This window comes from Mchenga conophoros, linkage group LG1, assembly GCF_057382185.1.
Source record: "Mchenga conophoros isolate Kocher_MC1m ecotype Shallow Benthic linkage group LG1, M_conophoros_male_GT1.1, whole genome shotgun sequence".
NCBI lineage: Eukaryota > Metazoa > Chordata > Actinopteri > Cichliformes > Cichlidae > Mchenga > Mchenga conophoros.
In genome coordinates this window covers 31,116,668-31,142,222 of record NC_140526.1, presented here as the reverse complement: position 1 = coordinate 31,142,222, position 25,555 = coordinate 31,116,668, and the positions used below count along the sequence as shown (strand labels likewise).

Sequence of the window (25,555 nt, the reverse complement as noted above, 5' to 3'; positions counted from 1 at the left end):
TAACTGAATCACCTTGACACGACAATACAGCACATAATCTGGACTTTACAAAATAAGCGGACAGCTGTTTTATTTAAAATCTTATTTAATATTAAATACATTACTCTATAAACATAACACTTATCCACATATAAAAGCATGTATCACTATTTATACTCAAGTCCTATCAAACAAACTATATCCAGGAACAATTGAAACAGCTCCCATTCTATCCTCACATTGTAGCGGTGATTGTCACAGCATTTCCTTCACACTGACTGGATCATATCAGACAGTGAGTACAAATAAAATCCATCCTTTAACCTTATTGCTAAGCTCATCATAAATGAATACTTGCAACTTCACAGGCCCGTTATCACCATTTTGCTGAATACAGACTTTCTTTCTTGAATTCTTAAATGTACAAATATGTACAGCTAAGTTAAAAAACTGTTGGTTTACATCGGTGAGTTGTGTACTGATATTTCTGAGATGAGAGGCATAACAGTGAACACCGACCACACCCTTTTCACATGGAAATGTCGGAGCAGGACGTGAAACTTCTGTGCTGCTAAATTAAAACCAAGACTGAACTACCATGAGCTAGAAAAAGCACAAATACAGTGGCTTGGCTGCGCTCAAAGGCTACGTTCACACTGCAGGCGAAAGCGCATCAAATCCGATTTTTTTGACCCTATGTGACCCATATACGATCATGTGATGACAGTATTTTCAAATCCGATCTGAGTCACTTTCGTATGTGGTACTGAATCCGAAACATATCCGATGTTTTAGAAAGCGACTGCTGTTTGAATGGTTATGTCGCATTAAATCCATCGTTTACGTCACTGACACAAGACAGACGCCAATTATCAGCGCCAGAGAAGACATCGCGAACGCTTTCTGGCATCCAGTGTAGATGTTAGTGAAACTATTGGGAAGACAACGTGAACATGTTATTTGTACTGTATAATCTGCAGATTTTGACAGAAATCTGCAACTATTCTTTGAAGCACCGCTCCTCTAAAACAGCAATAAGGATCATTATTAGGTTATTTACATTGTTATGTAAATAACAAAATAACTTAAAGCAAAAATTGAGAAACGTAAAGTCCGAAGTCTTTATATTAAGGGCCATCAGTCAAACAATATTGTTTGCTCTGGGTCTAAACAGAGAGCGTTGTGTGTGACGTCTTCTTTTGCGCACGCGGGCCGCTTTGAGCGTTCACACTAGAGAGCGTTTACTGTCAAATTTTATTTGCAGACAAAAAAATCGGATTTGATCAAAAAATCGGAATTGAGCATCAAGACCTGCAGTGTGAACGTAGCCAAAGAGGCTTAATTGTCCTCCATTACAAATAGGTGACCTCAAAGATGACACAAGTAGTGTAAGACTGTAGCCACCAAGAGAATTCATTCCTGCACCTTCGATTTCATTTTGGAGGTTCTGGGTTTAGGGTTGTCTGACTCTGCGGGCTCTGGGGATCCCGGAGGATCAGAAGGTGGGCTGGGGGCTTCCAGTACATCATCTTCTGGCTCTCCTGCATTGGAAGGGCCTCCGGACACCCCTGGAAAAGACAAACAGAATTCATGCAGGTTTGCTTCGCTACAAGCTTATCAGAAATCTTTTACTTTCTGATGAGACGCGTGGGGTTCATTAATGCTGAGCTCTGCAGCATTAGCTGGGAATAGTGATTGGTCCCAGGCTGTAAATGTCTATATTATGTCACATGCTACGGGACAATTTAATTAATTCTCTGTGCAGATGTGCAGATAGTACCAGATGTTTCTAAATCCAGCTGTAAAGTACATACACATTCAGGTTGGTTGGTTGTCAAACAATGGCTGGTAATTGCTGGTTGTTAGGGGCTAAATAGATGCCAGAGCTGTGGAATTATGTAAAATGCCAATGTCACTGAAGATGTATCTATTGTTCTGGTGATATTTGTTACCAGCTACACATGAGTGGGAGAAAACACAGGCCATTGGCTCCAGTGAAGAAAAGCACTACTATCCACTTACCTTTGAGAGCTGTAAGCCTCTACAATCACTGCACAGTAGCCTTGAATTCATAAGCTTACCCGTGTGTCATTTTTCCACACTATTGATTCTCTTTTGTTCCAAAGAATAGAACACACAGCATACAGGCAATAGGTTGACGTCGTTTTTCCCCCACATATTCCATTTCGCCTTACCCTGTATATTCAATCTGCTACAGCAGTGAAGGCACGAGCCTTTGAATATACAGGGAAGTGATATTTTCAAGTTTTCCTTTTGAATGAAAAAAAGAACTTTGGTTTGATGCAGAGAGGTGGAAGCTGCAAATCACCCACTCTGCCGGCGTTACACTGGACTCCTTGGAAGTCATTTTGAGTTTGCGTTCAGAACAAATGTAAGCGAGAGATTCAGTTTGACTTTGATGTTTCAGGTTCTTAACAAATGTCCCCTTCATCTTTGATCAAAACGGCACAGGAGAGGCTTCACCGTGGAGGCGGATCATGAAATATTGCTTTAAACAAGACCATAACTGGTCGTGTGTACCTGTTGACAGCTGAATGTTTTTGCTGTAGCTTGCGGCTGAAGACATGGCCTGACCCAGGACTTGGTTAGTACCGAGGGGAGCACCGGGGGTTTTGGTGGCTGCTGCAGAATTTGGTTTTGATTTGGAGTCCTTGCCTGGTTTAGTCCACACCAGCGCTTCTGTCACCTGTAGAGCAGTTCCCATTTTCTGAGCCATGTCCATTAGCTGTTAGGGATTAAAATGTGTTGCGTTGGAACAAAGAATGACCACTAACTTCAGAGACATCATTGATATCAGGATCTACAGTACCTCAGGATCAAATTCAAAGTTGCTACTGCTGTCTCGGAGTATGTTGACTTTCCTTTCCATATCCTGGTATTGATCCAGAGCTCCCTTCTTGTCTCCATGATTATAGAGGAAGATTGCAAAGTTCAGGTTAACCAGGGGGTTGGATCTGTGGAAAATTGATCACCAAGAAGAGGAAAAAAAAAAAAATCAATGATCTGATACAGTTTTAAATTCAGATCAATGGAAGTTTCAAGGTGTTACTGAGGACAGGCTCACTCATCCAGAGTCACAGCTTGCTCGTAAGATCTGGTGGCGTTCTCATAATCCTCCAAATTGGTCAGAGCAACTAAAGATGTGACAGGAAATTTTTTGTCACATACAAGCCCTTTTCAATTTTCAAATCAAATGTAAATGTGGTCAAGCTGCTGAATAGATTTAATGAAAATACTAATACATTTATAACCCCCCCCCCCCCCCCCCCCAAAATCCTTTAAGCAGCGACATTTTCAGTAAAGTGCTATTTAAAAAGCTATCCCTGTTTTTGCCGTCATAGATTTCCTCTTCAGGCAGAATTAAATCATGAAGGATTTGTCTGTCTCACTCGCTCCGTACCTGCCAGCAACATGTAGAGCTCCCCCATTCGTGGATTCAGATTGATGGCTGCACTGAGGAAGTGGAAGGCAGAGGCATACTGCTGCATGGTGAGGTGTACCAGACCAAGGTTGTACAACACTTTCCAGTCAAAAGGAGACAAGTAGTGGGCCCGCTTCAGGCAGCTGATGGCCTGTGGGAGACGTGAAGTTAGGAGAGAGAAATTGTCAGGACCTTTAGGTGAGTATCTTAATAATATATGAAGTAGAACAAACAGGAACATCAGATTCAGGAACATATGTAGAAGTTTCCTGAAGAGGGAATTGTGCCAGATCCTCTGAAGGTTTTAGCCAAAGAAAAACCACCAGAATTGTAATGAAGTTGTGTTTTACAGAGTTTGGGGGGGGTTTGATTTCATTTTCTCAAGATTAATGAAGATTACAGAAAATGTAGAGTTTGTATTGTACTCAGTCATCCCCACAACGTGTTGGTTTCTAAACTAGAAAAAAAAAAGAATTGAATGAAGTTGCTTTTAAAATTAAGATATGTTTACATTATATATATGTATATGTATAACATATATCTGAACACCTAGCAGATACATACAGTAAAGGCAACGTATGTGCTGCGCCCCTTCGCTGCATGCCTTCCCCCTCCTCTCTCTCTCCCCACTTTCCTGTCTATCTACGCTGTCTCTATCAAATAAAAGATAGGATAAACACTGTACTGTATACACAAAGGGCTCCTTCAGAAACAGCAGAATTAAGTGGCTGGGCTGTGATTAAAGGCACGAGCCATGGCTGGTGTGGAAATAACACCGAGTAGGCTTTTTGTGTGTGTTGCCTTTTGGCAGTTTTCTCATCCAAACTGGATGAAAACAAGCAGGAAAAAAAAAACATTACTCACAGCTACATATTTCTTTTTCCCAAAGAAGCACATGCCAATGTTGTTCCACAGAGGGGGACTCTCTGGCACAGCACATGCTGCCACCCTGTACTTGTTCATAGCCACATCAAAGTCACCATGGGTCTGCATCATGCTGCCTGCAGCCAGGATGGCCTAGGAATAAAAACAATGATTAAAGAGATATTAGAGGAAGATGTAGCCTTGATGAAAGATGAAAGTCAGGCCGTAACATCTGACAGGGAATGAACTGATTTAAAAGGAACCTGGTGCACTGTCCTTAAGGAGGTGAGTAACAAAATAAGCTTCTGCCTAATTGTAATGTGTAAGTACCCACATACCTTATAATTGTTGGGGTCAAAGGTGAGGGCATTCCCAAGATGTTCAAATGCTTTCTGGTATTTCCCGAGCTCAAACAAAGAGAAGATTGCTGTCATTCCTTTTTTGCTGTGCTCATCATTTATGGGCATATCATTTCATCAAATCATTTAAAAAAAGAAAAAGAAATCTGCTTACCTGCAAAAACAGCAGGCCCAGTGTTGTGAGGAGTTCAGTGTTTTCTGGAGAAAATCTGAAAAAGAGATGAGCCAAAAGAATAATGTCAGTTAACCTATGCCAGCAATCATATTCAATGCATGTGCTTGTTCTTGAGCAAACATACAGCAGCTGATATCTAGGGAATCTCGTGATTATTCAATCAGCCTTTGATTCGGTATAATTGTGGAGTATTAATTATGACCTGTGGGGGGACGATGGGGCTCAAAGAAAAACGGTAGAGAAGAGGCAGGTTGGCATTAAAATAAGAATCACAGTGGTAAGTCTCATTAAAAGCGACACCAGTATTGGGGCACTTGATTAATTCATTTACCCCCAACAGGAGGCAGCCATAATGAGCTCTATTATAGACACAAATGTCATTTCCTTATTTACACCATGGCCTAATGTTTAAATATTCAACATGCGAGGAGAAGTGGAAATGAACTGCATTTATACTGAACCCAGAGTTAAAAATGTGGCAAAGCTTTAAGTGTTGAATAAAATGATTTCTGGAGACAGAAAAGCCATAAAAATAAAAACCAAGATGAAACAACTTAAAGTATGCGAGAACCTTCTGAACCAATGTTTGAAGGCGGTATGTTTGAACTTCTCCACAGGAATCTAAAGAAAATTGTTTGACTTTGTTGTCATAAACAATTCCTTAATGAGAACATCATTAATATTTTCAGGCCCAAACCCCCACATTTCTCTTTTTGCTGTCAAGCAATGTTGGTATCGTGCTGTGAGTGCTGGTGTTCTCATTAATATTTTTGGGAGATTTTAGTGGGACAGCCCCCATTAGACTCTTTAAGTTGGGTTTTTGAGAAATGTATCAGCTCTAATGGACTGCTGTACATGTCAAGAATGTTTCAATGTATAGTACATACAGAGTAATGCCTAACAACATCTAGCATGAATGGCTAACATTATATATATGCACTTACTCCACCGCTTTCTTGTACACCTCTATGGCCTTGTCTGTTTCTCCAGCCAGCAGGTGAACCTTCCCGAGCATCATGAAGGTTTTGTCGTGCTTGTTTATCTTGAGAGCTATCTTTAGATGCTCCTCAGCCTGAGAGAGACAGAAGATCAAAATGATCAAATCCCTGTGGAACAACTACAATTTGTCCTGCTATAGTGTTGGTAAACTCAGCTGTACTCACATATTTGAAGTCTTTGATGAAGAAATAGCACAATCCCAGATTATGACTGATCTCCTGGGGTGAGAAAATGTCAGATTTTACATGGATCATTTTTGCATTGCACGGGTTGAGCTGAATTTAATTTCCAAATGTAAAAGTTTTATAGGCCAACAGTTCTGCAGTAGCATTAGAGAAGGAAGTGAGAGTGATTAATGGTAGCACAACTTTGATAGCCCCCTAGTAAAACAGCCCTGGACGAATTTGGATGTGCAACCACAGAGCTGATTGTGATAAATTGTTGCAAGTGTGAGAAGAAAAGGTTCAGTCAAGGTAATTCCCACTCTAAATGTTGGCAGAATTTGTCAGTGCTATAATCTCTGCAAAAAAAAAAACAAAACCTTAAAGGCAAAGTAGGAATTAAGAGTGTTTGCTTTCTACTACCCAGTCGTTCTCGTTGAGCCTTGCAGCTTCATGATAGAATTCAATAGCTGCTTTGTGCTTTCCCAGAAGAAATCTGAAGAAACAATAAACAACAATAATCCATAAGAGACGATAACCCATTTTAATTACTGCTTTCAGAATAACTATTATTACAACATTAAAAAACAAACCATTCAATGAAGCTGTATTCATTTTTCTTTACAAAGGGAGGCATTACGGGTCAAGAGGATAAAACTTTACTATAAGCCCCAAACTTTCCCATTGGATTACTGATAACAGAGACAACATCTTTATAACATAACGTTAATGAAACTGTGTGTTCATATAAACTCACCTGACACTTTATTAGGAATGCCTGTTAAACTAGTCATAAATACAAACATCACATGGCAACAGCTAAATGCATTTCAGCACATAGACATGGTCAAAATGACCTGATTAAATCAAACTGAGCATCAGGATGGGGAAGAAAGGTGATTTAAGTGACTTTGATATTAGAACAATGGAAAACTGTTGCTTGGTTTGCTGAGTCTCAATTTCTGTTGCAACATTCAGTAGGGTCAGAATTGGTATAAACAACATGTAAACATGGGTCTTGCCTTGTATGAATGGTTCAGGCTGCTGGTGGTTTAACAGTGTGTGGGATATTTTCATGATCCCTTTTGGGCTCTTTAGTATAAACTAAGCACCATTTAAATGAGAGCATTGTTGAGTATTGTTGCTGACCATGACCATCCCTTTGTGACCACAGGGTGCTATGTTCTGATGGCTGCTGTCAGCAGACTAACAAACCATACAAACTTCAAATAATGTCAAACTGGTTTGTTAAACATGACTATGCGCTTAAATTGTACTCAGATGGTTTCCACAGTCACCATATTTTAATCCAATAGAGCATCTCTGGGATGTGGTGGTAGATTTCCATCATGAATGTGCCGCAGTCTGCAGTAACCATGTGATGTTATCATGTCAATACGGACCAAAATCTTAAAGCTGACCAATGCATTAAAAAACAGTTTTTTCTCCAGTGTTTCCCCTTAAGCGGTGAAGGTTCTGGCTCTAAGCGGCCTGCAGTGTGACTGTTATCACTGTATATTTCTCCCCTGTGTCTGTCTTGTTAGCTAATGGAGAGGCACTGATGCGCTCATAGAGGCTTCAGTGCAGAAGACTCACAGTGATCGGGCCACTTGCTTAAGATTGTCTGCGCTGTTGGGATTTAAGATGGCACAGCTCTGAAACAGCTCCAGGGACTGCTGGATCTTGCCCTCAAGACGCAAGATTAGTGCTGCACAAAGAAATAAAGACACACACAAAATAAAAGGATCTTCATCTGCTTGAGGAATTAAAAGAAAAAAAAAAAACGCATTAAAAAAAAATCAAAGACACAGCATGAGGTCCAAAGAGCAGTTTTTGGGGAAACGAAATCATGTACTTGTGCAGCTCTGGTGTTGACTACCACAGAGGTTTTACTTGATGTAGCTGTTAAAAAAATATCTTACACATTAAAAGCGGAAAAAGGGAATGGCTGCTACAAAAATTATGGCTCACCTTGAACATATATAGCATATTCACACATCCCATTAGTCTCCTGCAGTTGGTCTTTGATGATAACCTAAAAAGGCGCAGAGTGGAAAGACAATTTCGAAATCCATCCAGTACTCAGATGATACAGAGGAATATTACACCCTGTTCTGTACATCTGTAGATATTAACAGAGTAAGCGGAAGGGATGTATGTCATTATCGCCTCACACAAATTAGATATGCAAAGAAAACGCGTGCAGGAGTAGTCCAGTAATATATCTAACAAGTACTATTCAGAGACTTTATTAAGTGTGAAGCAGTTTCAATGCAGTGAATGAATCAGGCCTTAGACAAAGCCGCGTGCATGTCGGGAACTCAATATCTTCATCATGTATATCTTCAGTGAGGTCAGAGTGGGTCTTTCAGTCAATCACACTCAGCACAGTCACAGGTCAATGACAGACTATGCCGCAAACAGAGCTGAGGAATGAAAGCACTTTACCTTACAGGTATCGTAGTCCTTGAGGATATAGTGCTGGTGGATTAACCAGTTCCTTCTCTCCACAATAGGAAGCTCTGGAGCTGGGTGGAGGAACACCATAAAAATCTAAATATTACAAATGAATAAGGATTTTGGGAAAAAAAACAAGAACTTTTGAGCATGTTATTGTGCAGATGATGTCTTATTTGGCTGATAGCTCAATGATTAATCCTTAAAGAGCCCTCCTTTTGCAGTCATTAGTAAGTCTCTGATCTGACAGTTAACACAGATGTAACACTGCAACCTAAATCCACAGGCTAAATTTAAGTCAAGTCACCGAGTAGGCATGCTGCAAATCTTAGCTCGTTAGCAGTTTTTTTTTCTTCTTATGAACAGATGGCTCAGCCTATTAAGAGTAATGTCTATTAGAACTATTTTTAATGTATGCCATCTTTTCTAATTTGACAGCTGAATAAATAATCCTGAAAGCAGCCTCCCCATGCAGTTGCTAGTAAGTCTTTGATGTGACAGTTAACATAGATGTTAACACTTCAACCAGAAACCCCAGGCTAAACTGTAATCAATTCACCAGCCAGTCTGTAAATGTCACCTTGTAAGCAAGTTTTGCGTTACAAACACTGCTTTTTTCCCCCTCCTCTCCCTCCGTGTCTCTCATTTAATGTCTCGACAGGTTGAGATATTCTCCCTGTTGCCAGGGCAACAATGTCTCTCGCAAGCCAGGTGCTTGTGACAGAAGAGCGAGGGTATAGAGACAGAGTCAAAGAGGGAGGCTGAAGGAATGAGCAGAACAATGTAAAGCCAGCTTTAGAAAGGGTTAGGTAACCTCGAGAACCGAACTACAACGCCTCCAAGTCCTCTTCCCAGTGGAGTACAACATTTCATTTTACAAGGAAGCACACATAATGCCAATTCAAGCGAGTCTGATTCTGGTAATCCTGTTATCTTGCACCTACTACCTTCCTCTGAGGCTAAAAATAGGATTGAAGGCATTGTGAAATACAGTGCTAGGCTTTACCATTGACACTGGTGGGGGGGTGGGTATCGTTAACGAACTCCGAGTGTTAAAAAAAAAAAAATACAGTGTGAATTACACCAAAGCTCCCCTCTGTTTTATCTTTCAGCGCCTCAAGAAGAGCTTCGCTGATCTGCTGCTAGAACTTGAGCCCATTCCAGATACTACACAGAAATCCACTCCATCGCCGACTGTGAAACGGCACGGGCTCCACACGTTTGCCACGTCAAGACTGGGAATGGCCCTATTTGTAGGGACCCTAATCCGCTTTCTCCCTGCTGAGACAGCAATAATATTCTTGTCTCTGGGTTTCAGCTGTGGTCCTGCGGTGCACTATGGTCCACATACATAAAGCAAGGCAGAATTTGGAGAGGAGTGATGGGATACATGGGCAACGTGTATTCCTACAACTACTGTATGAGAGAAGGATAGAAAGAAGCACAGAAGAACAGCCCAGCACGAGGTCTCCTAAATATAGTAATGTGAAAAACTTCATTGCAAAGAGAGAGTTTTCTCATTGTTATATTTGATCTGGATGAAGCTAAGGCAGCTTTGCCCTCAGTGTGTTTCAACCATCTATTAAAAGGGGATAAGAGCAGAGGAGAGGCATGCTGAGATCAAAAGACACATGGGGAGAACGTAATGAAAAATATGATGAATATTATTTTTGGAAGTTCAATCACACACACAAAAAAACCCTCCAAAAAAGCCTTCATCTTGTCAAGTCATTTAGTCTCACATCGAGATGCTGACACCTTTTTTTCCCCTTTATCGGGAATGTGCCAGAAATGACTGTCAGTATCCTAAAAAAAATAAGGCAGACTGCTACATCCGAGTCAAGAAACTCACACTGGATTTTATTAAAATCTAACATACTGTACTATTTTTTTTAAATTTACTTTAGATCTTTCCATTGCACAGCACCTGTCAGGTATTAACACTAAGAATGCACAAACAGCAGTGCTCAAAATCTAACATAATATACTCTGCATACTACTCTGCATAGCAAAGGTAAATTTGTGTATGCCTTAAATAACCATAATTACATTTCACATTGGTAAGTGCAGAATGAATGTGACTTATGGACACAATTAAGGTTTATGTCACGTTGCTTGATTATGTCAAATCTTTAAATGTCTACATTGCAAAATGGATGGGTCCTTGCATGTGACTGTTTTCATCCAGTTGTGATCAAGTGCCAAAAATCGGCTGATATACACTTTAACACGCTTTGCATTTGGAAAACTTTTTAAAGAACTATTTTTGCGTATACAGTCTGTATGAGGCATAATGAAGTCACAATTCCCTGTAGATAAAGCTGTGAAGTTCATGCACCCAGCTGCCACTTTATTTTTAACTCAGCAGCGGCTTTAAAACAGTGCATCTCAATTTTAAAGTTCCTCTGCATTCAGGTTGTTATCAAGTCTGCTCCCATTGGTGTATGTGTATTAGCCTCCTAAAATCCAATCTTTACTTTCTTTCTTTCTTTTTTTTAGTTAGAACAGAGGTGTGTCTCATATTAAGTACAATCCAGGAAAGGGTTTGCATGCCAAATAAAAATTATCATTACCACATCATAGCATGTACTCAACTGCTTCCACCGAGGTGCAATTCTCAGTAGCTCTGATTATTATTATTATTATTACAAAGCACTATAAAACAAAGAAAAGACAAAATATCTGTGGGCAGAAATATAAACTATTTAATGGCACATTAGGCTTCAATAATGATGACAAAACATCCTCTGATTACCAGACATTTTCTACACAGAGAAATATCTGGAAAATGGCTCAGCAGCATAATGCCTGTTCCTTACAGAGAAAACAAACAGAAGGGTGAGGGTGACCTCTGCAGGCCGTTCACTTCCAAAACCTTTAGTTTCAGTTATCAACACTTAACCAACTTTTAGAAATGAATTTCAAAAAAATGAATGTCACACAACAACATGAAAATAATTCAATTAATTTCAGAACATGACCTGCAGTGCTTTCACTGTACCTTTAGGCGCCCGACGTTTCTTGGGTTCAGTAGCAACAGGGAGCTGAAATATGTGACAAACAAGACAAGCAGAAAAATAAATAACAGCAAACAGGAGTCTGAAAGTCAAGTGAAAAACAAAAGTTTCCTCAGGATTCTATGCAGGCCTTTGAAAACCTACATCATCCTTACTTCTTCTATACGAATTAAGAATGTCAGTAGCCGCCAGCCAATCAGATGTACTTAATTAACTCATCATTGGCAAGTGTGAGCACCTCTATCAAAGATGATGTTTTCTTTTAGTTTGCTGGTTTGGAGTAAACAGGTGTGTTTTAACACAATGCAACAACCTTCCCAAGGCGTCCCTTCAAAATCACCCCAAGGTCAGATGTTTACTGCTCAGAGAAAATGCAGGAAAAAAATTCCAAGCACTACATCTCAGACTCTAAAGGCCTCAGTTAGCATGTTTCAATTTAAAGTTCATGAGAGCACAATTAGAAAAAACAGTTATGGCTTTTCTGGTAGGACTGTCAGGAGAAAGCCTGGCATCACAGCTTAGGTTTGAACCAAACTCCAAGAGTTCTGAAAAATGTCCATTGGACAGATGAGATCAAAGTACAGATCTTTGGTCATGATGCACAGCGCTGTGTATGGTAAAGATCAACACAGCATATCAGCACAAACACCTCATACCAATACCATGGGTGTGTTTTGTAGCCAGAGGGCCTGAGCACCATGTTATTGACTCGATCATGAACTCTCCTGCATAAAAAAGTGCAAGAGAATGGCTGAAAAAGAAAACAATCAAGGTGTTGCAATTGTCCAGTTAAAGTCCACACCAAAACCTGACTGAAATGCTGTTCCAGGACCTTAAGAGAACTGTGCATAAACAAATGCTCACAAACCTTAATGAACTGAAGCAACTTTGTGAAGATAAAGTCATGCAGAAAAGTATTACTAATAATTATTACAAGTTATTGCTTTTACATGGTACATCTACAGGCTATTGAATCATGGGGTGTACTTGGTTTCTCAGAGCACTGCACAGAGTCCTGCAAAAACACATGACTGTTCACATGACTGTGTGGTACACAGTAAAATAATCCTCGGGCAGCCCTCACCAAAATACAGAAAATCCTGTCCACTCAAAAACTGAAAGAAGGCTGTGTGGGAATGTGGGCCAACAAGCTGAATGACATGTGTGTTTACTTAATGAACAGAGAGAGAGAAAACACTCTTTCCCAATCAAACAGCAGAAGCATGCAGATCTGTAGGGTTGGATAGACTTGGTGACCAAACACTGCCTATTTGTCATCAATTCAGTTTATAACTTCTATGGACAGAATTTCTAGGCATAACCAAAACATACTGGAGAGATTATGTCTCTCAACTACTCTCTCTTCTCAGTGTTCCTCCAGAAGAGCTGGAGGAGGTGAATGGGGAGAGGGTTGTTTGGGGGTCTGTGCCAGCATGCTGCCACCACATCCCGAATAACCATCAAATGAAAGGATGAATGGAATGATATATTACATTAATGCATTTTATTCAAATTGTTGAGATGTACCGGTAAAATTTTGCAATGTAACGTGCTCCTGTGTATGTTCTGTTCAGTGACTGCAACAACAGTAACATTTGCTATTTTCACAATGTGCAGGTAGATGCACGCATGCGCAGTTCTTCTCGCATCACATATTTTTCTTCCCATATTTGACCTCACTTGTGGATTGTTTTGGATGTGGTTGCTGATGCTTAGCAGTTTATTGATATTCTCTACATGTCATTACACGCTGAAAGTTATTATGCCACAGCGATAATATAACTGGGATTGGTCGTAAGGCGGTTAATGAAAAGCTGCTTGATAACGTTTTCTACGTTATCGTATATTAAGGGTGGGCTAAAGCTTCCCAAACAGTCCACAGCAATCCTGCCATTCTGCCACAGCTACAGCTGTCAGCGTTAAGGTTTAAATTTGCCCTTGAGTGAGTGAGATTAGTCTCGCAAGTTGCCGTTAGCTGCAGCTTAATCAACTTAGCGCAGACTTAGAATAGGCTAGCCACCTAGCTAACTAACGTTCAAGTAAGCGTTATAGAAAGCGTGTGGTAAAACCTGGCGTCGGGCTTTCTCGCGAAGTGTCACACTTTCATTATATTTCGAGTCAAGTTTGTGTTTATTCAAGAAAAGGAGGAGCAGCTCGCATCGCACTCACCGTTGCGGTTGTTTCCGCGTCCGCCATCTTGGGATGATCAACACTAGAAGCTGTTGCCATGGATACGTCAATGGCGCGCAGACACGTAGCTGGTTGGATTTGTGCTCTCGGATTAAAGAAAAAAAAACCTTTATTTACAAAAAAGGGTTTAAAAACCATTTTTCGTCTTTCATAGTTTTCACTCGATAAGATTCTGTGTATTCTTAATAAATAATTACACCACATGATTCAATAGCTTGTAAAATCACTTTTAGCAGCAAGAACTTAAACTAATAATTTTCTGTATGGCTTTATCAGTCTTTTAAATCATTGCAGAGGAATTTTGGCCCACTCTTCTTTACATCGTTTATTTAGTTCATTGAGGTTTGCAGATATGTGTTTATGCACAGCTCTCTCGAGGGCCCAGAACAGCATTTCAGTCAGGTTGAGGTCTGGACTTTGACCGGGCCATTGCAATCTTTTCTTTTCATAGAATTGATGCTGTGCTTGGGATCTGTGTCCTGTTGTGTATCGTCACTTTTATAGACTATTTCAGTATACACAGGAGTTCATGGTTAACTTAGTGATTGCAAGCTGCCCAGATCCCATAGCTGCAAAACAAGCCCAAATCATCACCCTCAAAACGTCTCCGTTTTTTTTCTCCATAATAAAAGATCAGCTGATGTTAGTAACAGACCCTTTAAATCCTGTAAGTTGGGCTGAAGTTCAGCAGAGGAAAGGCGTCAGCGTGTACACTGACTATACACACGTTCTCACACCTTTCTATCAGAACCACGTTTAAATATTTAGGCAATTTGAGCTATAGTAGCTCGCCTGTTGGATCGGACCACACAGCACAGCCCATAACCCTGTCGCTGGTTCACCCCTGTTCCATCCTTGGACCACTTTTGATAGATAATAATACACTTCTAAGAAGACCACTTCCAAGACTTCAATTCAGAATTTTATAGACAGTACAGTTTATTGAATGTTAAGATTGAGAATCAATTTCCAATGCATACCCCAGCAGTAAATATGTTTAAATAAGTCACTAATATTTACATAATCTTAACACATTTTGATCACAAGAAAACTTCACCAGTTGTTCCACAGGCTACAGATAAAACAGGGCATTAAAAGTCTTGAACGTGAATGGTCACACAAAGATTTGTATGTTACTCCTGTTTAAAGGCACTGAGGTACAAACATCAGATTGGGAGTATACAGTGTTTATATACTTTTTACACACACACACACACACACACACACACACACACACACACACACACACACACACACACACACACACACACACAGAGAGAGAGAGAGAGAGAGAGGAAACACTCAAACCTAATTACAAGGTGCAGACAGGAAAAACAGTAAAACTACCATGGGCACAAAGTCAAAAATATTGTTCTTTCTACTCATTAATGCACTTTTCATGTAAATACATTCAAATTCTATACTTCCAGTAACTTTACATTAATAAACCAGTACCCCCCCCCTTTCATTTTAATCACAGCAAGTCTCTGTATTATGCCAAGTTTTCTTAACATGAATTAAAAGGTAACATCTTCATTTGCTTCAAGAACAGCTTTAAGCCTCACTTCATTAAAAAGAAATATCAGTAACCTCTTTATCCCATCACCTTCATTAATCAGCAGCTCATCCTATTGTCATATACACATCAAAACATCAAATTTGGAGATCAACGTTCAAACTGCACAGTAATGTAACAGTATGCATTTATTATCATTTATACTTTTACAGGACACTGTGCATAAAGTGTATTATCGGTATTAATGCACTTATAGTCAGGACAGTTATCCTGCAAGGTTCTGTATGCTGCTGTAATGTGAAAAACATTTTGTAGATCCATTGTTCACAGATGGGGGGAAAAAAAACAAAACAAAAAAAAACAACATTCTCGTGTCAAGTGAGAATCCAACCTTGGACAAAGAGTTTATATTTCAAGCCTCAGTATGTCATTCCTACATTAGCAGGAAAAAATCCTGATACTTTTTACCAGGATCTTTAAGAAATACTGGATTTAAATCAGTGTTTCTTGTATTGCAGATTATCTCACATGTATCTCTTTAGTCTACTTTGTTAAATGCTTTCAATAGCGATGCAGTGATGAAATGTTACAATTTTATTTGTGTGGCGGCCTCACCTTGCTCTCTATCTAAACCCCAGCTTCAGATTTCCTACTGGACATTTCTCTAAAGCATAAATGAATATGACATATGCTGATGAGATCTGTGCAGGTCTTTACAAGTTCCATCCATTTTATTTTTGCATTTTATAATCTTTTTACCTTTTTTTTTTTTAAATTAATGTACCATCTCATTATTAGTTCGTCAATCATCTATGAAGCTCTTTGAATTGCACTGTCCTTCATCAAAGGTGCTATACAAATAAAGTTTAACTGAGGGTAGGTTCCTATTCTTGGAAGATGACTTTATGTCTTTAGCTACACATCTTCCTAAATTACACAATCTTTATTATTATTTAGTTTTTTAGTGGACATGGAGAATGGAGACACCCCACTTGGTATATTACTCATAAGTTACTTGCTTTTTGCCCTTTTCCCTAAAAATTCCTTTACACCAACTGCATAATGTTGGGACGTGGGTAGCCCGGTATGCTGGTCAGAAAAGAGAATAGCCAGAGACACAAAACTTGTAGAAATCACACTAATTTTGGCTCCTGCCAAAGGCTCCCTGGGCAGCGGAGGTAGCAGCATTTTGGACAGTTCGGTTGCTCAGGACACCTTGTGAAAACTCCTGCTGGGCCTTGGTGAAGCTGGCACCTGTGTTTCTGTATTTAGAGTGGACCTAGGATGATAGGAAAAGACAGAATATTTTAAACAATGACAGGAGATCAAATGATGAAACAGTGTTTAACCTGCTGGTTCCTGTAAGGTTCGGTCCATGGTTCTTATGTCTACAAAGGAGCTCATGAGTTCAGTTTCATTGATCTGCAGAGGTGGGACCAAGTCATTGTTTTGCAAGTCTCAAGTAAGTCTCAAGTCTTTATCCTCAAGTCTCAAGTCAAGTCTCAAGTAATGTCAGGCAAGTCAGAGTCGAGTCTCAAGTCACTGGTGTAAAAGTCCGAGTCAAGTCACAAGTCTGAAATTTTGAATTTCAAGTCCTTTCGAGTCATTAAAAAAACCGAAAAAAAGCATGTTGCAGTTATGCTAAATGTAAATATTAGACCATGTAATTTTTAAATCTGTGTTTTTCTCAACACATGACAAAATAGTGAACTTAGAAAATATACACAAATTGTGAAATTGCACCTCTTTAGAATGCAGCTCAATTAAACCTAGCTCCAAGAATAATTTTCACCGACAGTTCTGAGATAAGCTGCATGTTATTCTTGGATGCGGTTGTAGGACCGGCTTTAAAATCGCATGACAAAAATATCATACACATTAAAAAAAACTGCATCACCAACGTAGCCTGGACAACATTTGCTAGTTAGATGAAGTCAGCTATCTCATCGTAGCATATTTATATGCATATTTATAAGCATACGGTTCTTGGAGTGAGTGCATACACTCATGAAGTTTAGTAACTTCAGGTCACTGCAACAAGCCCAGGTACAGTTTACCGACGGATGGGTGCAGGACCTTGAAATGCACCGTGTAGAACGAAAGACCATCGTACGTATCATAAGTTTACCAGTCTCACAAATAGTCTTCATAAATACACATTCGTTAACCGTTTATTAATAGGACCTTTGAGCTCAACGGTAATTAATTAGTAGTAGAAATAATTTCTGGTACGCGTTACAGAAATGTAGCAGTGACAATAATATTGTATGCTGTAATCGCACTGGAAAATTAGTGATACAAAACAACTGTTTTATTCTGTGAATAAAAGTATATGTTTTTGTCAATGTACCATAATAACAGAAGCGAAACGCAATATTGTGTCAGGACAATTCACTATTTATGCACAATAAACAAAGGAGCATAGCGCGACAATTTCTGTTCAGCGCCAGACTTGCTTGTAACCTATATCACCAATTATGTTAAGAAAAATGACGCATTAACTACAACAGCAGACTGACCTGTGAGCTGGAGTGTTCTGGGACGTTATATTTGATCTTTGAATGGCTGCAATCCAGGCCATCCGTCGCCTGTTTGTTACTTCGGAAACATGGCTCGAACAATTTCTCTTAAACGTCGTAATCCGATAACAACCGATTTCTTTACCCGTCGGGTTCCCGTGGCTGTCATGCGACCGGCTATTGCAGTTAATAATACAACAGCTTCTTGACATTTTTGTGTTTCTTTTTATCGCTGTATAACTGATTTCAATTGAAAGCCTGCGTGCGCTAGTACCTCTTGCCACGAGTTCCCAGAATCCTTTGCGGTTCTACCCGTGAATGACGTCACATTTTCAATCTCTATATAATATGCATGTTAAATTTTATATTTGGGGTAAAATATCAAGTCTTTTCAAGTAAACCGGTTCAAGTCCAATTCAAGTCCCAAGTCATTGGTGTAAAAGTCCAAGTCAAGTCACAAGTCTTAGAACATTTTTTCAAGTCAAGTCTAAAGTCATAAAATTAATGACTCGAGTCTGACTCGAGTCCAAGTCATGTGACTCGAGTCCACACCTCTGTTGATCTGTTAGTGAGGAGGATATCTGAAAATACAATAGATATCTAGTGGAGACTAGGAACAGACTTTTTTTTAACGGTTGTTTTTGTCCCCCCCCCCCCCTTTTTTGCATTAAGATGAAATATTGTGTCCACTTTCTAATTAATTATTGTCTTTAAAAACCAAAAGACACTCCTGGAATTTCTACATGGAGGTAAGTCTGTACAGTAAGTGCATTCAGCACACACACTTGGTTTGAAAATTTCCTCTGAAGCTGTTCAAAGTTTTTGTCACCACCTGATGTTTAGTTTGTCTTTGATGTAGCTTCCAGATATAAATGAGAAAAAATAACATTTATATATGTACGCAGTATAAGTCATCGACAACTGTCAGTGCGCCCCAGGGTGGCTGTGGCTACAATGTAGGCTTGCCATCACCAGTGTGTGAATGTGTGTGTGAATGGGTATGTAAAGCTGGATATGTAAAGCGCTTTGGGGTCCTTAGGGACTAGTAAAGCGCTATATAAATACAGGCCATTTACCATTTTAAAACATGTTTAAAATACTTGGCTTAGGGTTATTCAGTTCATCAAGATACATTATATTGAATCTGACAGGTTCATAATAAAATAGTAATCAGATTACCTATAAAAATACGATATGTAAACAGAAGTTTTACTTTTGCGTACCATTTTCAGCAGGATGACAGCCAGCACAGAGTTTACAGTGAAAAATCCAGCCACTACCATCATAACCACAGCCACAGCCAGGTTCGTCTTGATGATGGTGATTGATGTTATCCATCCACTGTCAAAACCAGAAACATGCAAGAGGAAAAAAGGTGTAATTTCACATTTTCTCTGTAATTATTATAGTACACTGAAATTCTTTTTTTGTGGATTAAAGAGAAATACACAAACAACCAGATACCAAATGTAAAGCATGAAGTTTGTAAAAATGACACATGGAAACCTGAGGAGCTTTATACATGATAGAAAAGAACTCCCAAAATAAAAGTTACACACACTTACAAAGCAGCAACCCAGATTTATTAGGGCAGCAGGAATCTGTCAAAGAAATGCAATAGAGGAGAGACAGGAGAAGAATTCACACACAAACACGTGTGAATGAAGAAATGTGGTGGTCCATGCACACTGAATGTATCCCAAAGCAGCATGCACATTCATACAATGAAAAACAGAATCTTGGTGCACTTCCACCACACGTTCAGGTAGTGTAGGAAAAAAGAAAAAGAAAATAAATCGCACTGACCTGTTGCCCCAATGGGGAATCCCCACAGTTTGGATAATGTAAACTGCCACTTGGAAGAAGAAGACGAAAAAGAAGAAAAAGAAGCTGAAAGAGCTGTCAGACCTATGGAGGGGAAAAAAGGGGACACATTATTAATGCGAAGGTGCTCACTGGTTTGCTGACATATTGCACAATAGAGATAATAAGTTTCACAATCGCATGAAGTCATAAAAATGAGTCTGGAGGTCATTTACAGTTTGAAGACTTGTATTAAAGTTCATAAGTGTAAACAATACCAGTGACACAGCATACCTAAAGGCCTTGTAGACCGGCCTGTACCAACAGACGAAGGCCACAGGGGTGAACAGAATGAACCAAAGAATAGCCAGACCAAAGTCAACGCCATAGTTACTGTCAATGGTGAAGCAAGCCAGGCAGGCCAGCACGTTGAGGAAGAGAGTGGCACTGTGGACTGGAGAGGTGCAAAAGAAAACCAGTGACGCAGACATACACTTATAATACAACACTGCTTATAAAAAGCGCCGGTGAACCAAACTCTGTGCACTTTTAAACTAATAGGCATGAATGGTGTCTTTATTATTGTTATTATCATCTCCTTCGTAACAAATTAATTTCCCAAATGTGAGGTAAATAAATTATTTCTCGACGTTTTAGTGCAGCAATTGTGACTTTAAACAATCTAGTATCTTGTAATGGATCAAGTTGATTCATCATGATTCATTTGTAAAGAAAAAAGTAAGAACTTCAGCAAAAGTATGAGTGGAAAGTCTTGATACATATTTAAATTTAGCATATTAAAAGCTGAGATCTGATGTACTATACCATCCTTTTAGGTCAGTGATTGGCATATAAAATGCTACAATCAGGGGTACATACACATCCAGAGGTAGTACATTCTCTTGCACATCCTGCGGTAGTCCTCGGGGATTTCCTCCTCAAAATTCTGATAAAAGCAGGGCTTTATAGGGAAGAACCTTGGAAGAGGTGGCCAGTTGTTCTCTTTAGCTGACAGGAAAAGATTTAAAAACCTTATTATCATTTAAGACTTAACACATACTCAACACAACTACATCAAATACCTGCAGCCACTTACCTCCGGGGTTCGATGCGCTGCCTGCCTGCCTCCTGTTCTCTAGCTCCTGTTCCTTCCGCTCCAGCTCTGCTGCTTTCCTCTCCAGCTCCTCCTGCTGTTTGATCAGGTTAGCCTGGGCAGCAGCTGCTTTAGCCTGATGCGTGATAGCAGACCTGCATCTTAATACTGTCTTCAGCATTGTTGAACACAATTTCCTCATACATGTACTGCACTAAAATAACCATACAAAGTGCTGCTTTCTTGCAGTGATAAGCTAGATGGTCCCTGCAGTAAAATGTGATGACTTTTGGGGCGGCTCAGGATGTGCACCAGGTTGTCTACCAGCAGGTCGTTGGCTAGATCCTCCACCAATCAAATCTGTGTGCCAAAGTGTCCTTGAGCAAGACATTGAACCTTAAATGAATTACCTGTGATGCACCAATCAGAGTGCAAGTGTGTGGGTTGTAGAGAAGCATTTCTTAGCATTGTTTATGTATGAACTGGACCAGGACTTGGACACAGACTTTCTACTCAGTTGACCACTCAAAGTTCTTTCTACTATACCTCTCATTCATCCAGTCACACACATTTATACATTATTCATGATTAAGTGCTTACACACACACACACACACACACGATCCAGTGGATGCATCGGGGGGCACTCAAGGATCAGTATCTTTTCACAGGAATGCAAATGTGGAGTCAGGGATTGGCCCATTGACCTTCCGATTAGCAGGCGACCCACTCTACCACTCAAGCTACAATCGACCAAGTAAAGAAAAAAAAAATACTCATTCTTCTTTGCATGGTAGTGTCCTGACTTGCATTTCTTGAAAACGTAACTTAAATCAGTTAATGTTGTCTGATCTCATTATTTAAACACGCTGAAATGCATTCGTCTCACTCACTTTTGGGTTCTGCTCCACAGATGTCTGTAGTACAGCTGGTTGAGAGGGTGCAGCAGAGATAGGGATTGTCGTCCCAGAGTGCTGTCCCTGTAAAAAAGGTTGAAGCAATATCTCTTTTCAAATATATTTTCATAAAACCAAAGGATTTGGTTCCTGCTGAATATCATATCACACTATGATATGAGCAGTTCCATTAAAGACACAAAGGCTGACCATTTCCGGTGAAGAGAATGGGTTGTAATCCCCGACGTTGTCATTGACTCTGCTGGTGGCTTGTGTGACTGAAGCATCCTGGGAAGAAGAGAAAAAAAAAAGAAGATCAAACACACTGTAAGGTGTGACACTGAGAATCCATGACTGTTCAGCGTTTATGTGGTGCCAACTGTGGAATTATAGGAGTGTCCCATCCAGTGGAGGAGCAGCACCTGAACACTGAATTTTCTCTCACCAGATTATCTGTTAATAACACTCTTTGCCCTGGACCACATTTGTTTCAGTTAAATTACAGTTTGTGTGTGTGTGTGAATAAAGATTAAGCATCCATTTCTTAAGTTAAAATGTCAAAGACGTGTGGATTCATAAGCATTACTTCCTAGGTCTATAAGACCTAAAAAAACAAACAAAGAAAAAAAAACCCACTGGTCTGTAAAACATAAACAAACAACAACAAAAAAATATACAAAGAAACAAAACTATCTATAAAGTTAAAAGCAGCGTCACTGGCTTGCTACTGGGGTTTCTAGTTAATGGTGTCATCTATGAATAGCTTGTAAAAGAGAACTCCCGGTTAATGGCAGGCACCTGTTCTCGGGTCTGCTCACCTGCGCAGGTGAGCTCAGAGCACACTTCCAGCGAATATTCACAGTTTTAACGTAAAAATGTTTATAAGCGCATTGAAACGTGTCACACTTAACAGTGGCGATTCTTAGCCAGGAAATGCTGAGGCCAAACCCAGCAACCAACCAAACAGGTTTTTGTTAGAGCATATCTTTGTATTCACTTTACACCAGAAAACGAAAAGCTTCTGAAACTCGATTCGCGGACAGAAACCAACCAACACTCACCTGGAAGGGATTTACGTCCATTGGGTCAGCGAAAGGGTTACTGTCGAAACCCGACATTGCGAGAAAAGTTTATATTGCGTAAAATAAACAACGACGGCACCCTTCTCCCCGGCGGCTCTCGCTGGTCCTGCTCCTACTGATGGTGCTGTGCGACGCCGGCGGCACTGCGCATGCGTCGCTTGTGTGGGCCGCGTCACCGAAGGTTGGCCGGAGTCAATTAGCCCTCCTTTATTTTTAGCAGTAATGTGAATTGGTTTCAAATGAGCGGTTCTCGTGACAGTCTGTCCACGCCGATTATGTGTGTGTCGAAATGAGAGCCAGTCTGCGGAGGTAAACGCACAAAGTGAGCTCCTTTTTAAAACTTTCCTCAATGTCCTCGAGGGTTTGAAGTTGCCTTTAGGTGCTGTGGAAATAATAGCTTATTTAAACGACTGAGCAAAATCACGAGTTCACCGGGAAAATAAGAATTACCTGATCTGCTACTGAAAGACAGATTTTTAAAATTGTTTGCTGAACATTGTGGCTCCAGTTTAAAAACAGTACCTACAGTCCAGTACTAACAAGCTTGATAGTCAGCGTTTTATATAATCACCTTTTATTCTCCAGCACAGCCTGAAAAGCTTTCATTTCTTAAAATAATCTTCAGGAATAGTTCTCCAGGCTTCTTGAGGGCCATTCAAAGCTTTTGTTCTGTTCTCTGTCAAGATGACCCCACACTGTTTAAATGGTTTTCTATCCAGGAATGCTTTTTGCAGTGTGGATTTTCATGTTGTAATTTTATGCATTTTTTTTTTGTCTAAACTGTATTGTTGTACATTGACGAGGTGTTACTCATTGTTTTTGTAGGACCGTTGCAAATAAAAAGTAGTCTTCTGGATACATCTGGCATATTCACATTGATATGTTCATTAATATGTGTTGTCCCTTTTTTAAAAAATAAATTTTCAGGGTGTTTGGGGGTGACCGTAATGCTGAAGAATGAAGCGTCACTAGTCAGATGCTTTTGCAAAATACAGCAGTACTTTTCTGTACTGTTGGATTTTGACAAGATCTCCAGCACCAGCCTCCATCTTATTGTACAGATCGCTGTAGACACTGTTGTAGCCGTTTTCAATTAAAGGGCCAGATGTGTCTCTCAGGTTGTATTACTGAATTACCAACCTTACTAAAAAGAAATGGGCCCCCAGCCATACATCTGGATTGGTTTGATAAGAATACATCCATAAACCATATTACCATTACCAAAATCAGCTAATAAAGAATGAAAGAATGCAGGAAACAAAGTATGTAGTACCTGTCCTACTTCAAGAGGAAGACGCTTGAATGGGGTCTTATTTCACTTTCCAGGTGAGAACAGACTGCAAAACTACAAACTGATAAGACCTGTAACATGAAACAGTCTCTCTGGATAAATGCTTGTTACAGAATACACTGAACAAATCATCAGATCGATACAAGGATGAGTATAAAGAAAAAATGGTGCCACTTGTCGTCGGTCATTTACAGAAAGTACAGATACAACTTGGTGCTGAATCTCTGGAAGGCCCCTGCAGGGATGGAGCACCATTTTTCTGACAGATATTTCCTCATTTACAGTTTAATGGTGACAGTCCCCCTGTTTGTGTCATACTTGTGTGAACATCATGGTCACCAGATGTTCCCTGTTGATCATCTCAGTCTTCCATCCTATTTACTTATCTCTTTCCCACAGATTTATTGTAGATGACACTTTAGTCATTGCATCCTTCACAAACAGCCAGTTTATATTTAACTCAATCTGCCTTCTTTCAAAGGCTCTCCATTCTTTCTTCTTGATAGAATTTGTTTTTAATTCCACAGAGCAGACTGGCTGTTAATTAGACCATACAGCGTTCCTGTGTGGAAGTATCTGTACTTTCCACTCATTTATACAGCTCTGAAATGCGTCACCCAACTATCACAAAAAAAGCCTGTAAAAAAAAAAAAAAAAGAAGCCATTTTTGCCTTTTGCTTGCAGTGACAAATGGCAAGTACAATAAACAGACAGAATCATACCCCTTAATCTTTGAAATCAAGCTTTCTGTCCCATTGGCACAGGTGTATAAAACCCAGCACCTAGCCATGCAGCCTGTCTTTACAAACTTGTTGTTCTAAAGAGCTCGCTGAATGTGAGTGTTGAGCTGTAATAGGATTCTAACATGTTTGTTTAATGCCTGCTTAGAGAGGCAAGGTCTTTACAGTATAAAGAATTTTGAGGCAACTGTTGTGATTTGGTGCTTTATAAATACAACTGAATTGACTATCCCATGATCTTCTGTAAGTGATGTCTTTACAAAGTGGAAGTGTTTAGGAGTCACACCAACTCATTAATGAAGTGCAGACCAGGTAAAAATCACAGCTTGATCACTGAATGCTGAAGTGCATGGTGTGTAAATTCGCCAACGCTTTGCTGACTCAGGAGCTCCAGACCTTCTGGCATTAACATCAGCACAGAAACTTTGGGCTGGTAGCTTCGTGGCATGGGTTTCCATGGCCGAGCGGGAGTAATATATGAGTGGCTCACTTTTGTGCAAGTGCATCAAGAAATGGTAAAATGCTGTGCAACAATACAAGCAGAAGAGAATCAGAAATATGATAATAAATTAGTAATATTAGTGGTGGAGGTGGTAGAGAAGGTCAACTAATAATTAGAAGGTTGGTGCTTCGATCCCTGGCTGCTCCAGTCTATATGCCAAAGTGTCCTCGGGCCAGACGTTGAATCTCCAAGTTGCTTCTAATCTAGTCACCAGACAGTGAATGTTACGGTAGATAGTGCTAGTGCTTATATTAGTGTTTGAGTGAATAAGACCTGTATTAAGCCTTTTGTGTGCTTAAGTAGAAAAGCGCTATATATGAACCAGTCCAATTAGCATTTTGTAACAGAATAGTAATATTGCAGACATTATGGATTACAACAGCCAAATACTGTGTGCATTCAAGGATTTTATATTGTTTGTTAGTCTAAACCTGCTAATTGTTCTTGTTTGGATCACATTGTTTTTGCACA

At 39.8% G+C, this 25,555-nt stretch overlaps 2 protein-coding genes across 3 annotated transcripts; both read right to left on the bottom strand.

Moving 5' to 3' along the window:
* Positions 1 to 53: 53 nt before the first annotated feature.
* bbs4 (Bardet-Biedl syndrome 4) lies at positions 54 to 13,718 on the bottom strand. The gene is made up of 16 exons (XM_085274946.1): positions 13,623 to 13,718; positions 11,438 to 11,480; positions 8,428 to 8,507; positions 7,951 to 8,014; positions 7,576 to 7,687; positions 6,403 to 6,475; positions 5,983 to 6,036; positions 5,764 to 5,891; positions 4,799 to 4,853; positions 4,624 to 4,692; positions 4,286 to 4,438; positions 3,401 to 3,572; positions 3,065 to 3,134; positions 2,810 to 2,954; positions 2,521 to 2,725; positions 54 to 1,547 (listed from the first exon to the last, which is right to left on the bottom strand). Exons 1-16 carry the CDS (start codon positions 13,680 to 13,682, stop codon positions 1,393 to 1,395), a joined length of 1,638 nt encoding a protein of 545 aa, XP_085131072.1. The 5' UTR covers positions 13,683 to 13,718; the 3' UTR covers positions 54 to 1,392.
* An 839-nt stretch (positions 13,719 to 14,557) lies between these two features.
* On the bottom strand, positions 14,558 to 23,699 carry scamp2l (secretory carrier membrane protein 2, like). 2 transcript variants are annotated; one of them, XM_085274924.1, is made up of 9 exons: positions 22,531 to 23,076; positions 21,680 to 21,757; positions 21,467 to 21,553; positions 20,578 to 20,710; positions 20,361 to 20,489; positions 19,776 to 19,935; positions 19,485 to 19,586; positions 18,902 to 19,019; positions 14,558 to 16,438 (listed from the first exon to the last, which is right to left on the bottom strand). In XM_085274924.1, the coding sequence occupies exons 1-9, from the start codon at positions 22,585 to 22,587 to the stop codon at positions 16,298 to 16,300; spliced, it is 1,005 nt and encodes a 334-aa protein (XP_085131050.1). In that variant the 5' UTR covers positions 22,588 to 23,076; the 3' UTR covers positions 14,558 to 16,297. The 2 variants fall into 2 exon arrangements, with proteins under 2 accessions (XP_085131050.1, XP_085131060.1); XM_085274934.1 differs by lacking the exon at positions 14,558 to 16,438 and having other exon boundaries at positions 19,244 to 19,586; positions 22,531 to 23,699.
* Between the last annotated feature and the right edge of the window lie 1,856 nt (positions 23,700 to 25,555).